Raw genomic sequence first — 15,413 nt, 5'->3', positions numbered from 1 at the left:
TCTGACAGATGGCTGGGAGTTCCTTTGGGAGTATACCCCAGCTTGACTTGCTAGTTTAATGGGAGTGGAGGTAGAGGAGGTTTGTGTACATGGTTACACTTGACGGGAAAGGTTATTTGGTAATTTTGAATTAGATGTGTATTACATTCAAGCTTTCATTTTCCCTTGGCACTTTTATGTGGCTTTTTTTTCTTAATGTGGCTGTTACTCTAAATGTAGTGAAAATTTCAGAACAATTTACCTTCTTTTACCAAATATGCTTCATGGATTTCAATGTTTTACCAATTTTTAATATTTTGGGGTTAAACCTGTGGATAATCTTGCACAAACTGGCTGCTCAAAAACAAAAAATATTGGAAATGAAAAATTCAGTCAGTGACTGTAAAGAAAGCACTTGGATTTTGATTAAATTAAATCTGAAATCATCACCAGTATTTTCAGATGATGATTCCCAGCATTTGGTGATTTTGTTTCAGATTTTCTTGGTTCTTTAAAAACTTTTGATTTCTCAACGACGTATTGCATCCAGAGTTTTTAACATTTTTCCTTAAAATTTATTTTTTCCTGGCGTATCAATGTCACCACTTGCCTCTGTTTCTAGCATGTGGAAAACAGTGAAAAACATGGAGTTAAAACATTTCATTTTACTTTTTCTTGGATTCCACATCCATGTGGAGTTGTCTTTTCTTGGGTGGTGGTGGAGGAGCCAATTCTTGCTTCTGAACTGAATGCCCTCTGGTCATTTCCACCACTTCCATGGATCTGGCATGGGTTATTCCCAACTCAGTGAATGCCCGAGACACCTGTGCAAGGTTGGGGTGGGGGGGAAGGATGGTTATGGAAGAGAGAGAAAGAAATGTATATTTAAAGTGGAATGTGTTCTATGGCATTATTTCCCACTATATTTTTACTCCCAATACCTGCCAGACACAAGAATTCACTGGCCACAATCACTGGTGTGAACCTAAGTTCCACTTGCACTCATTACAACGCTCACTGACACATTATGCTAACAGACCCTCTTACATACCATACTGGCTTTTATTCCTCTTACACAACATCCAGAATGTATCATTTTTACATGCTGCTCATCCCAAATCTTTGTTTACATTAGTTAACATTGCAAATTCCACATACTTTGCAAATAACATCTACAACTACTTTTTAAAACAACGTGAAGGGAAAAAGATTGCTATTTCAACACTTCAAACACAAACTGTTCTACATGATAGAAATGGTGACACCTCAGTCCAATTATATTGTGCATTGTTATACTGCACACTACACATTTACTCCAGCTCAAATCCCTAATCACACTTGAAGATTTTTTGCATGAAATGTAAAGAGGATAAATCTATTTCCAATTCAAGATTAGGACTGACAGGGAGCGGGTGTTAAGAACGGTCAGATCTGGGAACTGATCAATTGTCAAACATCACCTATTTGAAAAGAGAGAGGAAATAACTGGCAAATCATTGATAGCAAAAAGGTACCAGTTGTGCCTTGCAAGTCAAGTAAATCATAAAAAGACACTCTTAGAAACAGGCCAACTAATGACGGTTATGCATTGTAAACTAGCGATCCTCTCAGGCCCAAAAGACTCAGGTTATTCAGTTTAGCAACTGCCTGTCTTCCACTGCACCACAAAAATGGCCATGTACATTGTAAGAACATAGAGGGTGGGATTGTACAGCCTCATTCGTCCTGAAACCATAAAATCCTGCCCGAGGTCAATGGACATTTCCAGAGTTTTCCGCTCCGATTTAGGGCAGTAAAATTCCAGCCAGAGTTTCAGAGCAAGAGTAGACCATTTGTCTCTTCGAGATTGCGCTGACATTCAAAGAGATCATGGCTGATCTGGTTGTAGTCTCAATTCTACTTTCCTGGCTGTCCCACATAACCTCTGACTCCCTCGTTTATCAAAAGTCCCTTTAACCCTGCTTTGAATAAATTTGATCGCCCAGTCTCCACTGCTTTCTGGGGAAAATAATACTAACAACCTTCTTTAAAAAAAAATTATCTTCTCCATTGCCAACTTAAATGGCAGATCTCTTATTCTTAAAAACTGTGTCCCCTAATTCTAGTCTGTTCCACAAGTGGAAACATCCTCCCAGTATCTAACCTGTCAGGACCTAGGACCTTATATAGTTCAATAAAATCACCTCTCACTCATCTCATCTCCAATGAGTATAGGCCCAACATGTGTAACCTTTTTTCATAAGATAAGCCCCTCATCCCCAGGAATGAATCAAGTGAACTTTCCCTGAATTGCTTCAATTGGAATTATGTATTTTTTAAGTAAGCAGCCAAAACTGTGCACAGTATTCCTGATGTGGTCTTACCAAGGCCCTGTACAGCTGCAGTAAAACTTTCCTACTTTGATATTACATTCACATTGCAATAATTGACAACATTCATTCACCTTTCTAATCACTTGCTGTAGCTGTACACAAACTTTTTGTGATTCATATACCAGGACACCCAGATCCCTTTTGTATCACCAAGTTCTGCAATCTTCCTCCATTTAAATAGTGCACTGCTTTTCTATCCTATGGGCCGATTTTACCACTTTGATTCTAAGTGCTGAATCTGGGAGTGTTTCAAATTCGACATTTAGACGCGTTCTCAGGCGCCCCCCCTACGCACTCTGCCTGAAAAAAAATCAGTGATTCCGAATCGCGCTGCAGAAGCCTGTGGGCAGGGCTTAAAGCACTCAAAACACTGCAGCTGCAATCGGAGCCTTCAACAGCGCATGTGCAGCAAAAATAGAAAAACGCTCCCCTGCCACATCGCTCCTGGCCCGGATAATGCCTCCCCCTGGCCCCCACAGACATTTCCCCACCCCCACAATATTACTGTCCTCTTTATCCCCCCATTCCCCCGCTACCCCCGATCGTGGCCGCCTGCCCCCCTTCCCCCCCATCGATCACACGCAGAGTGGCAGCGGACCCCCTCTTCCCCCTCCCATCGATCGCACGCAGAGTGGCAACGGACCCCCCTTTTCCGCACACCCACTGATCGCACGCAGAGTTGCAGCGGACCCCCCCTACCTTCCCCCACCAGAGAGCCATCTGACCTGCCTCCCTCCCTCCCCCCACCAGAGAGACATCTGACCCGCCTCCCTCCCTCCCCCCACCAGAGAGACATCTGACCCGCCTCCCCCCCCCTCCAACCACCATCGATCTGAGTCAGAGAGCCACCGGAAGCTTGGAACTTACCTCCTCAGAAGCTGGAGCGCCCAAATTGGACCTTTGCAGACCATGTCTGTTTCATGCCAAATCTGGATGGGCGAACGCGGTGGTAAAAGGGAATGTGCCAGTAAATTTGGGTGTCAATTTAAATGCATGCAGACAGCAACCATTTTCGGCGATTGAGAAAGGAGGAATGGGCAAAAGGTGATCAAGAAGGCAAATGGGATGTTGGCCTATATCGCAAGGGGGATAGAATATAAAAGCAGAGATGTCTTGCTGCATCTGTACAGGGCATTGGTGAGGCCGCAGCTGGAATACTGTGTGCAGTATTGGTCCCCTTATTTGCGGAAGGATATATTGGCCTTGGAGGGAGTACAGAGAAGGTTCACCAGGTTGATACCAGAGATGAGGGGTCTTGATTATGAGGAGAGACTGAGCAGATTGGGTTTGTATTCGTTGGAATTTAGAAGGCTGAGGGGGGATCTTATAGAGACCTATAAGATAATGAAGGGGTTGGATAGGGTAGAGATGGAGAGATTCTTTCCACTCAGAAAGGAAACTAGAACTAGAGGGCACAACCTCAAAATAAAGGGGGGTCAGTTTAGGACAGAGTTGAGGAGGAACTTCTTCTTTCAGAGGGTGGTGAATCTCTGGAATGCTCTGCCCACTGAAGTGGTGGAGGCTACCTCGTTGAATATGTTTAAATCACGGATAGATGGATTCCTGATCGGTAAGGGAATAAGGGGTTATAGGGATCAGGCGGGTAAGTAGAACTGATCCACTTCAGATCAGCCATAATCTTATTGAATGGCGGGGCAGGTTCGAGGGGCTAGATGGCCTACTCCTGCTCCTATTTCTTATGTTCTTAGGTGGGCGCAGATCGCACTACTCACCTCACTCCCAACTTTACCAAGTTTGCGTGCCTGAAAACGGGCGCAACGTGATGGTAAAATCGAGCCCTATGTGCTCAAGTGGTCAAGTTCACATTTTCCCACATTATACTCCATCTGCCAATTTTTTGTCCACTCTCAATCATTTTTAAATTCTCTTGCAGGATGTGGACAATTCTGGCCAGGCCAGCATTTATTGTCCATCCCTAACTGCCCTTGAGAAGGTGGTGGTGAACTGCCTTCTTGAACCACTGCACTCCATATTCCTTTGCAGACTCTCTCCCTCTTTTTGACAACATACTTTCCTACCTACATTGGTGCCATCAGCAAAGTTAGCTACCATATATTTGGTCCCTTCATCCAAATCATTGATTTGTTTGAAAGCGTTTTTGATATGAGAATTAGAATAGCAGTAGGAAAACAAGTGTTTACCTCGGGGGGTAAACAATGGTATATAGAAATAGGTGTTACAACTGTAGAAGAGGCGAGTTCAAAGTGGAGAGGGAATAAGATCATTTGTATCTATAAATTAAAACCCTCATCCATGGGGTTATCCAGGTTTATAAATGGAGGAAGAGAATAAAGAAGTAAAAAGGTTCATGCTCGAAACTTGTTAATCACTGATTAAACCTCAACTAGAGTGTTACGAACAAACCTGGGCTTCAAACTTGGGGAAAGATGTAAAAGCCTTAGAAAGGCTACAGAGGAGGTATGTAAAGATGTTATGAGGGATGAGGGACTTCAGTTTTGAGGAGAAGTTGAAAAAGTTAGGATTTTTTTCATTCCCCAGCAAGTCTGTCAATAAACCAGAGGTCATGGATTCAAAATTATTGACAAAAGATCTACAAGAGAGATGAGGAGCATTTTTTTCACCCAAGAGCTATCAGGGTCAAAGAAACTGTAATTGAAAACGTTACCAGAATTAATTCCATAAGTAACTATAGTAAATCCAGCAATAGGTCACTGACCACACAGCAAATATGCAAATATTCCACAACAGCTGACTGTTGGAAAGGACCCAGGTTAACTTCTGTACGTAAGTAGTTTTATTTTATTTAATCCAAATCTGCAGCCCTAAACCACCATGCTGACTAATCCTCAAATATTAACCAACTTTTATTTCTTCCTTCTTCCAAGAGAAGTCTCAGAAATTATTGGAACGTACAAAGTGTGGGTTTGGTGCCACAGCACCTACTATACTACTTCAATTTTCTGTTTTTGGTACATGGAACAATTAAACAATTCATCTTGATGCTGTTCATACCTGTTTGGAGTAATCTTCCAGCTGCTGTACTAAATTGTCCCATCTTTGCAATAGCTCTTCCATATTGCTGTTGATTTTCTTTGATGAATTACTGTTGTTGAGCAATTCCATTAACTCTTGGCTAAGTTCATTCAGATAGTCCAATGTTGGACGCTTCATTTCCAGATCTTCCTTCAGAATCTAATAGTACATGACAAATAATCAATGCCTCCTTTTAGAATAGGGTGTTATGTATTCGCCAGCTTGTTGTATATTTTATGTATCTGAATTACCTCAGGACAACATAGGGATGAAGCTAGTTCTAAGTCTATAACAGGTTTATTTACAGTACTTTAAAATATATCAACAAATTTTGAAATGGTGCTCGGTACATCCAAGTTTAGATCATTAACACTGATCAAGAAAAACACAGGGCGAGCAGCAACCATTGGGAACTCATTATATACCTTCCTCTAGTCTGAACAACAGCCTTTGTTTCCTGTCACTCTGTCAACTTCATATCCATGCAGCCACTATGGGCTTTAACTTTGCTGACAAGCCTCTGTGACACTTTATTAAATGCCTTTGGAGAATTCATGTGTACTACATAATTTGCATTACCCTTATCAACTCTGTCTGTTACCTCATCAAAAAACTTGAATCAAGTTAATTAAACATGATTTTCATTGAACAAATTCATGCTGACTTTGCAGAACTAATCCACATTTGTTTAAATGGCTGTTAATTTTGCCCAGGATTATAATTTCTCGAAGCATTTCCACCACCAAGGTAAAACCAACCCTAACCTACACACCTTGGGAACACTAAGGGTCAATAATAGCATGGCCAATGCACCTAACCTGCACATCTTTGGAAAAACAAATGCAAAGTACTCACTTAGTACCACACCCATGTCTTCTGCTTTCATGTGTGGATCCCTTTTTGGTTCCCAGTTGGCCCACCTCTCCTTTCCTCACCACTTATTGTTTAGATGCCTGCAGAAGATTCTGGGGTTCTCTTTTATGTTATCTGCCAGTCTCTTCTCATACTCTCTTTGTTGCTCATTTCTTTTTTCACTTCCTCTCCAAACTGTCTTTATGCAGCCTGGCCTTCACTTGTAATATCAATCAGACATCTGTCACATGTCACCTTTTTCTGCTTCATCTTACTCTCTATCTACTTTTCACCCTTGTGGGAAGATATCTCAATTGGACCCTAACCTTCTCCTCTTTAAAGATAGCCCATTGTTCTGTTACAGTTTTAGCTGCCAATCTTTCATTTCAATTTGTCCAAGCCAGATCCATTCTCAAATGAAATTGGCCCAGCCCCTATTATTTTTACTCTGGATTGCTCCTTGTCCTTTTCCATAGTATCATAAAGTTTAGGTTAGCTATGATCACATTTCCCTAAATGTAATGACACCAGATCAACCTGACCCACCTCATTCCGCAGAACCAGATCCAGCCATGCCTCCTTGTCCCTCCATTGGGCCAGAATCAGACTGATCTAGAAAGTTCTCCTGATTACCTACCAAAAACTCTTCCTCCTCTCTGCCGTTTACATTAATCATCCTAGTCTAAACTGGGTTACAAATAAAGAACTCCATGATAATCACTCTATAGTTTTTGCATCTCTCTGTAATTTTCTTGCAAATTTGTTCCTCAATATCTTTCCCACTAGTTGGTAGCCTGTAAAATACATTCAGTAGAGTAATGATACCTTAAGTCTACCCAAAGCAATTCTGTCCTTGATGCATCAACGATATCCTCTCCAACCAGTACTGTAAAATTCTCCTTAATCAATATTGCCACCACTCCTCTTTTTCCTTCCCGATCTTTCCTGATCTCCTTGAAACATGGTATTATTAGTGCCAAGTCCTGACCTTTTTTGAGGCAGGTTTCAGTTACTGTTAAAACATCACATTCTCATTTGGATATTTGCTCCTGCAACTCAAACAATCTAATTTACCATCCATGCCATCACATACATGTACTCTAAACTTACTTTAGATCTTTTTGCATTTTCTCTTACTCTGACCCCAACCAATCTTAGTCTTTCTTCCTCTACATAGAACAGAGAAGAGTACAGCACAGAACAGGCCCTTCGGCCCACGATGTTGTGCTGAACTTTATCTGAAACCAAGATCAAGCTATCCCACTCCCTATCATCCTGGTGTGCTCCATGTGCCTATCCAATAACCGCTTAAATGTTCCTAAAGTGTCTGACTTCACTATCACTGCAGGCAGTCCATTCCACACCCCAACCACTCTCTGAGTAAAGAACCCTACCTCGGACAACCTTCCTATATCTCCCACCATGAACCCTATAGTTACGCCCCCTTGTAATAGCTCCATCCACCCAAGGAAATCGTCTTTGAACGTTCACTCTCCCTTCATCATTTTATAAACCTCTATCAAGTCTCCCCTCAACCTCCTCCGCTCCAGAGAGAACAGCCCTAGCTCCCTCAACCTTTCCTCATAAGACCTACCCTCCAAACCAGGCAGCATCCTGGTAAATCTCCTTTGCACTCTTTCCAGCGCTTCCACATCCTTCTTATAGTGAGGTGACCAGAACTGCACACAATATTCCAAATGTGGTCTCACCAAGGTCCTGTACTGTTTCAGCATAACCCCACGGCTCTTAAACTCCAACCCCCTGTTAATAAAAGCTAACACACTATAGGCCTTCTTCACAGCTCTATCCACTTGACTGGCAACCTTCAGAGATCTGTGGATGTGGACCCCAAGATCTCTCTGTTCCTCCACAGTCTTCAGAACCCTACCTTTGACCCTGTAATCCACATTTAAATTTGTCCGACCAAAATGAATCACTTCGCACTGATCAGGGTTAAACTCCATTTGCCATTTTTCAGCCCAGCTTTACATCCTATCTATGTCTCTTTGCAGTCTACAACAGCCCTGCACCTCATCCACTACTCCACCAATCTTGGTGTCATCAGCAAATTTACTGATCCACCCTTCAGCCCCCTCCTCTAGGTCATTAATAAAAATCACAAATAGCAGAGGACCAAGCACTGATCCCTGTGGCACTCCACTAGCAACCTGCCTCCAGTCCGAAAATTTTCCATCCACCACCACCCTCTGTCTTCGATCAAATAGCCAGTTACCTATCCAATCGGCCAACTTTCCCTCTATCCCACACCTCCTTACTTTCATCATAAGCCGACCATGGGGGACCTTATCAAACGCCTTACTAAAATCCATGTATATGACATCAACTGCCCTACCTTCATCAACACACTTAGTTACCTCCTCAAAAAATTCAATCAAATTTGTGAGGCACGACTTGCCCTTCACGAATCCGTGCTGACTATCCTGGATTAATCCGCATCTTTCTAAATGGTCGTGAATCCCATCACTAAGGACCTTTTCCATCAACTTACCAACCACCGATGTAAGACTAACCAGCCTATAATTACCAGGGTCATTTCTATTCCCTTTCTTAAACAGAAGAACAACATTCGCCACTCTCCAGTCCTCTGGCACCATCCCCATGGACAGTGAGGACCCAAAGATCAAAGCCAAAGACTCTGCAATCTCATCCCTTGCCTCCCAAAGAATCCTAGGATATATTTCATCAGGCCCAGGGGACTTATCGACCTTCAGTTTATTCAAAACTGCTAGTACATCCTCCAACCTATTAGCCTGTAACACCTTCTCTTCCTCAAAAACATGGCCCCTCTCCTTGGTGAACACTGAAGAAAAGTATTCATTCATCACCTCGCCTATCTCTACTGACTCCATACACAAGTTCCCACTACTGTCCTTGACCGGCCCTAACCTCACCCTGGTCATTCTTTTATTCCTCACATAAGAGTAAAAAGTCTGGGGGTTTTCCTTGATCTGACCCGCCAAGGACTTCTCATGCCCCCTCCTAGCTCTCCTAAGCCCTTTTTTCAGCTCGTTCCTTGCTAACTTGTAACCCTCAATCGAGCCATCTGAACCTTGTTTCCTCATCCCTACATAAGCTTCCCTCTTCCTTTTTGCAAGACATTCCACCTCTTTTGTGAACCATGGTTCCCTCACTCGGCTATTTCCTCCCTGCCTGACAGGGACATACCTATCAAGGACACACAGTATTTGTTCCTTGAACAAGCTCCACTTTTCATTTGTGCCTTTCCCTGAGAGTTTCTGTTCCCATCTTATGCCCCCTAATTCTTGCCTAATCGCATCATAATTACCTCCCCCCCAATTGTAAACGTTGCTCTGCCGTACGGCCCTATCCCTCTCCATTGCAATAACAAAAGACACCGAATTGTGGTCACTATCTCCAAAGTGCTCTCCCACAACCAAATCTAACACTTGGCCACGTTCATTTCCCAGTACCAAATCCAATGTGGCCCCACCTCTTGTCGGCCTATCCACATACTGTGTCAGGAAACCGTCCTGCACGCTCTGCACAAAAACTGCCCCATCCGAACTGTTCGACCTACAAAGGTTCCAATCAATATTTGGAAAGTTAAAGTCCCCCATGACAACTACCCTGTGACCCCCACACATATCCATAATCTGCTGAGCAATTTCTTCCTCCACATCTCTATTACTATTTGGGGGCCTATAGTAAACTCCTAACAACGTGACCGCTCCTTTCCTATTTCTAACTTCAGCCCATATTACCTCAGTATGCAGATCCCACTCGAAGTGCCTTTCCGCAGCCGTTAAACTATCCTTGATTAACAATGCTACTCCTCCACCTCTTTTACCAGCTTCCCTACACTTACTGAAACATCTATAACCCGGAACGTCCAACAACCATTCCTGTCCTTGTTCTACCCATGTCTCCGTAATAGCCACAACATCGTAGTCCCAAGTACCAATCCATGCCCCAAGTTCACCTACCTTGTTCCGGTTGCTCCTTGCATTGAAGTAGACACACTTCAATCCACCTTCCTGTCGACTGGTACCCACCCTTGACCTTGATACCTTCCCCAATACCTCACTACCCTCAACACTGACTTCTGGACTACAACTCCTTTTCCCACCCCCCTGACAAATTAGTTTAAACCCCCCTGAAGAGCCGTAGCAAATTTCCCTCCCAGGATATTGGTGCCCCTCTGGTTCAGGTGCACCCCATCCTGTTTGTACAGGTCCCACCTTCCCCAGAATGTGTTCCAATTATCCACGTAGCTGAAACCCTCCCTCCTACACCATCCCTGCAACCACATGTTTAACTGCACTCTCTCCCTGTTCCTCAACTCGCTATCACGTGGCACCGGCAACGTACCAGAAATGACCACATGTTTTGTCTTGGCTCTCAGCTTCCAGCCCAGCTCCCTAAATTCCTGTTTTAAATCCCCGTCACTTCTCTTACCTATGTTGTTGGTACCAATGTGTACCACGACTTGTGACTGTTTCCCCTCCCCCTTAAGAATCCGGAAAACACGGTCCGAGACGTCACGGACCCTGGCATCCGGTAAGCAACATACCATCCTCGAGTCTCTTTTGCTGCTACAGAACCTCCTATCTATATCCCTCTAACTAACAAGTCCCCAATAACTATTGCCCTCCCGCTCTCCCCCTTACCCTCCCGAGCCACAGGGACGGACTCAGTGCTGGAGATCCGCTCGCTGCGGCTCACCACTGGGATGTCGTCCCCCTCAACTGTATCCAAAGCGGAATACTTGTTGCTAAGGGGAATGACCACAGGGGATCCCTTCCTCCCAACACCTCTCACTGTCACCCATCTATTTTCCTTTCCTGGAGTAACTGTATCCCTAAAGCTTCTGTCTATGGCCACCTCTGCCTCCCTAATGATCCTAAGTTCATCCAACTCCAGCTCCAGTTCCCTAACACGGTTGTGGAGGAGCTGCAGATGGGTGCACTTCCCCTCTAGTGTTGCCTCTCACTCCAAATCCTTTTTGCAATGTTTTTTTTCCTTTCAAATGTTACATCCTGATTCCCATACCTGGCCAAGTTAGTTTAAATCCTCCATTGCAGCACTTGTGCAAGTGTGCCAAGCATGGGCACCTCTGCCCGCAACATCATCTTATCCTGTCTCTACAATCCTTAGGGATGGTGTTACCTCAATTACTGTAGCGACCATTTAGAACATAGAACATAGAACATTACAGCGCAGAACAGGCCCTTCGGCCCACGATGTTGCACCGACCAGTTAAAAAAAAAAAAAAACTGTGACCCTCCAACCTAAACCAATTTCTTTTCGTCCATGAACCTATCTACGGATCTCTTAAACGCCCCCAAACTAGGCGCATTTACTACTGATGCTGGCAGGGCATTCCAATCCCTCACCACCCTCTGGGTAAAGAACCTACCCCTGACATCGGTTCTATAACTACCCCCCCTCAATTTAAAGCCATGCCCCCTCGTGCTGGATTTCTCCATCAGAGGAAAAAGGCTATCACTATCCACCCTATCTAAACCTCTAATCATCTTATATGTTTCAATAAGATCCCCTCTTAGCCGCCGCCTTTCCAGCGAAAACAATCCCAAATCCCTCAGCCTCTCCTCATAGGATCTCCCCTCCATACCAGGCAACATCCTGGTAAACCTCCTCTGCACCCTCTCCAAAGCCTCCACATCCTTCCTGTAATGTGGGGACCAGAACTGCACACAGTACTCCAAGTGCGGCCGCACCAGAGTTGTGTACAGTTGCAACATAACGCTACGACTCCTAAATTCAATCCCCCTACCAATAAACGCCAAGACACCATATGCCTTCTTAACAACCTTATCTACCTGATTCCCAACTTTCAGGGATCTATGCACACATACACCTAGATCCCTCTGCTCCTCCACACTATTCAAAGTCCTCCCGTTAGCCCTATACTCAACACATCTGTTATTCCTACCAAAGTGAATTACCTCACACCTCTCCGCATTAAACTCCATCCGCCACCTCTCGGCCCAACTTTGCAACCTGTCTAAGTCTTCCTGCAAACTACGACACCCTTCCTCACTGTCTACCACACCACCGACTTTGGTGTCATCAGCAAATTTGCTAATCCACCCAACTATACCCTCATCCAGATCATTAATAAATATTACAAACAGCAGTGGCCCCAAAACAGATCCTTGAGGTACACCACTTGTAACCGCACTCCATGATGAATATTTACTATCAACCACCACCCTCTGTTTCCTATCCGCTAGCCAATTCCTGATCCAATTTCCTAGATCACCCCCAATCCCATACATCTGCATTTTCTGCAGAAGCCTACCATGGTGAACCTTATCAAACGCCTTACTAAAATCCATATATACCACGTCCACTGCCTTGCCCCCATCCACCTCCTTGGTCACTTTCTCAAAAAACTCAATAAGGTTAGTAAGGCACGACCTACCTGCCACAAAACCATGCTGACTATCACCTATCAATTCATTACTCTCCAAATAACTATAAATCCTATCCCTTATAATTTCTTGTGCAGTGAAGTCCGAGAGGGACACTGTTGACTGGTTTCAAAGGACATTGCCATGATGGCACAATATGCCTTATACTGGCTGCTCAACATGCAAATTAGATATGAATAATCCAATCATTATGTCTCCTCATGCTTGATATTAAAGTGAGGGAATGGGGAAGCAAAGGTGACCCAAACCCTTATGACAGATATCACAGCTAACATTATCATGCAGGAAACTACCAAGACAATCACACATCTTACCAACCACACTGTGGGGCATTAGTGCACCACCAAGCTCCCTACTGTTAGCTGGCTTTAGAACCATAAAACCATAGAACAGCACAGCAGCACAGAAACAGGCCTTTTGGCCCTTCTTGGCTGTGCCGAACCATTTTTGTGCCTAGTCCCACTGACCTGCACCATATCCCTCCACACCCCTCTCATCCATGTACCTGTCCAAGTTTTTCTCAAATGTTAAAAATGAGCCCGCATTCACCACCTCATCTGGCAGCTCATTCCACACTCCCACCACTCTCTGTGTGAAGAAGCCCCTCCTAATATTCCCTTTAAACTTTTCCCCCCTCACCCTTAACCCATGTCCCCTAGTTATTTTCTCCCCTAGCCTCAGTGGAAAAAGCCTGCTTGCATTCACTCTATCTATACCCATCATAATTTTATACACCTCTATCAAATCTCCCCTCGTTCTTCTGCGCTCCAAGGAATAAAGTCCTAACCTATTCAACCTTTCTCTGTAACTCAGTTTCTCAAGTCCCGGCAACATCCTTGTAAATTTTCTCTGCACTCTTTCAACCTTATTAATATCCTTCCTGTAATTAGGTGACCAAAACTGCACACAATACTCTAAATTCAGCCTCACCAATGTCTTATACAACCTCACCATAACATTCCAACTCCGAGACTCAATACTTTGATTTATAAAGGCCAATGTACCAAAAACACTCTTTACGACCCTATCTACCTGTAACGCCACTTTTAGGGAATTATGTATCTGTATTCCCTCTGTTCTACTGCACTCTTCAGTGTCCTACCATTTACCTTGTATGTTCTACCTTGGTTTGTCCTTCCAAACTGCAATACCTCACACTTGTCTGCATTAAACTCCATGTCTGCATTTACTCCCAGCACTGGCCAGTTACCCAAAAAGGTCTCTTCCTTCACGTCCTGGTTCATATCTCTAGAAAACAATTGCACCTCTCAGTTCAACTGACTACATTCAAAAGCAACACTGGTGACCAATTATGAAAAGCAGGAATAGAGCAACCAGGTATGTCAATATTGGACAAGTGTAATCAATAGGCACATATCCCAAAGGGAAATCACAGAACCAGCTTGTCTACTCACATAGAACACAATATCAAATACAAACAGACCAACACAGAAGATCCTGTGTTGATTTTCCCTCGGTATTGGCAGTACTTCCAATGTTAATGGCTGCATCCATGGCATGGCTTTAACTGGCAGAATGTACAACTCCTCAGTTTGGTTTCTAAATGTAAGGAAGTGGCTTCCTGTACACACATCACGAGACTCAATATTAATATTCCCAACCCAAAATTAATCAGGATATTTACAAGATTTATTTGGGTTCACTGCTCGTACAATGCAAAGCCACAAAAATCACAGACAGGCCAGGTGCAAGTCTCCATTTCTAAGATGGCCCTTTTAACTGGCCTAATTTAAGAGAATGAGCAAATACCATGTAAATCAAATTGTGATGTCAGAGTATTCAGGATCTCTTATTCACCACTGCTTTCCAGTACTCCACACTGTGTTGTCATTTGATACAAAGTGTGATTTTAATACTAGTTCTGTTGATATAACCATACATTCACTGGAATCCACTGTGCCTCTGTAATTGATGTGGAGATGCCGGCATTGGACTGGGGTAAACACAGTAAGAAGTCTCACAACACCAGGTTAAAGTCCAACAGGTTTATTTGGTAGCAAAAGCCACTAGCTTTCGGAGCGCTGCCCCTTCGTCAGGTAAGTGGGAGTTCTGTTCACAAACAGGGCATATAAAGACATAAACTCAATTTACAAAATAATGGGTGGAATGCGAGTCTTTACAGGTAATCAAGTCTCAAAGGTACAGACAATGTGAGTGGAGAGAGCGTTAGGCACAGGTTAAAGAGATGTGTAATGTCTCCAGACAGGACAGTTAGTGAGATTTTGTAAGCCCAGGCAAGTCATGGGGGTTACAGATAGTGTGACATGAACCCAAGATCCTGGTTAAGGCCGTCCTCATGTGTGAGGAACTTGGCTATCAGTCTCTGCTCAGCGACTCTGCGCTGTCGTGTGTCGTGAAGGCCGCCTTGGAGAACGCTTACCCGAAGATCAGCCATGGGGACCAAATTCGCACCTCAATATGCCAACATCTTCATGCACAGGTTTGAACAAGACCTCTTCACCGCACAGGACCTTCAACCGATGCTATACACTAGATACATCGATGACATTTTCTTCCTTTGGACTCATGGTGAACAATCATTGAAACAACTATATGATGACATCAACAAGTTCCATCCCACCATCAGACTCACCATGGACTACTCTCCGGAATCGGTTGCATTCTTGGACACACGCATCTCCATCAAGGACGGTCACCTCAGCACTTCACTGTACCGCAAGCCCACGGATAACCTCATGATGCTCCACTTCTCCAGCTTCTACCCTAAACACGTTAA

At 43.8% G+C, this 15,413-nt stretch overlaps 1 protein-coding gene across 1 annotated transcript in view; it reads right to left on the bottom strand.

Annotated features, from left to right (window-relative positions):
- The window catches only part of LOC144504716 (utrophin-like), a 631,247-nt gene that overhangs the window by 492,186 nt on the left and 123,648 nt on the right, over positions 1-15,413 (bottom strand). The window contains 2 exon segments of the mRNA XM_078230463.1: positions 649-803; positions 5,346-5,525. Of these exon segments, the coding sequence (XP_078086589.1) occupies positions 649-803; positions 5,346-5,525 (335 nt within the window).

Source organism: Mustelus asterias, chromosome 15, assembly GCF_964213995.1.
Source record: "Mustelus asterias chromosome 15, sMusAst1.hap1.1, whole genome shotgun sequence".
Classification (NCBI taxonomy): Eukaryota; Metazoa; Chordata; class Chondrichthyes; order Carcharhiniformes; family Triakidae; genus Mustelus; species Mustelus asterias.
This window is presented reverse-complemented; position numbering and strand designations above follow the sequence as displayed.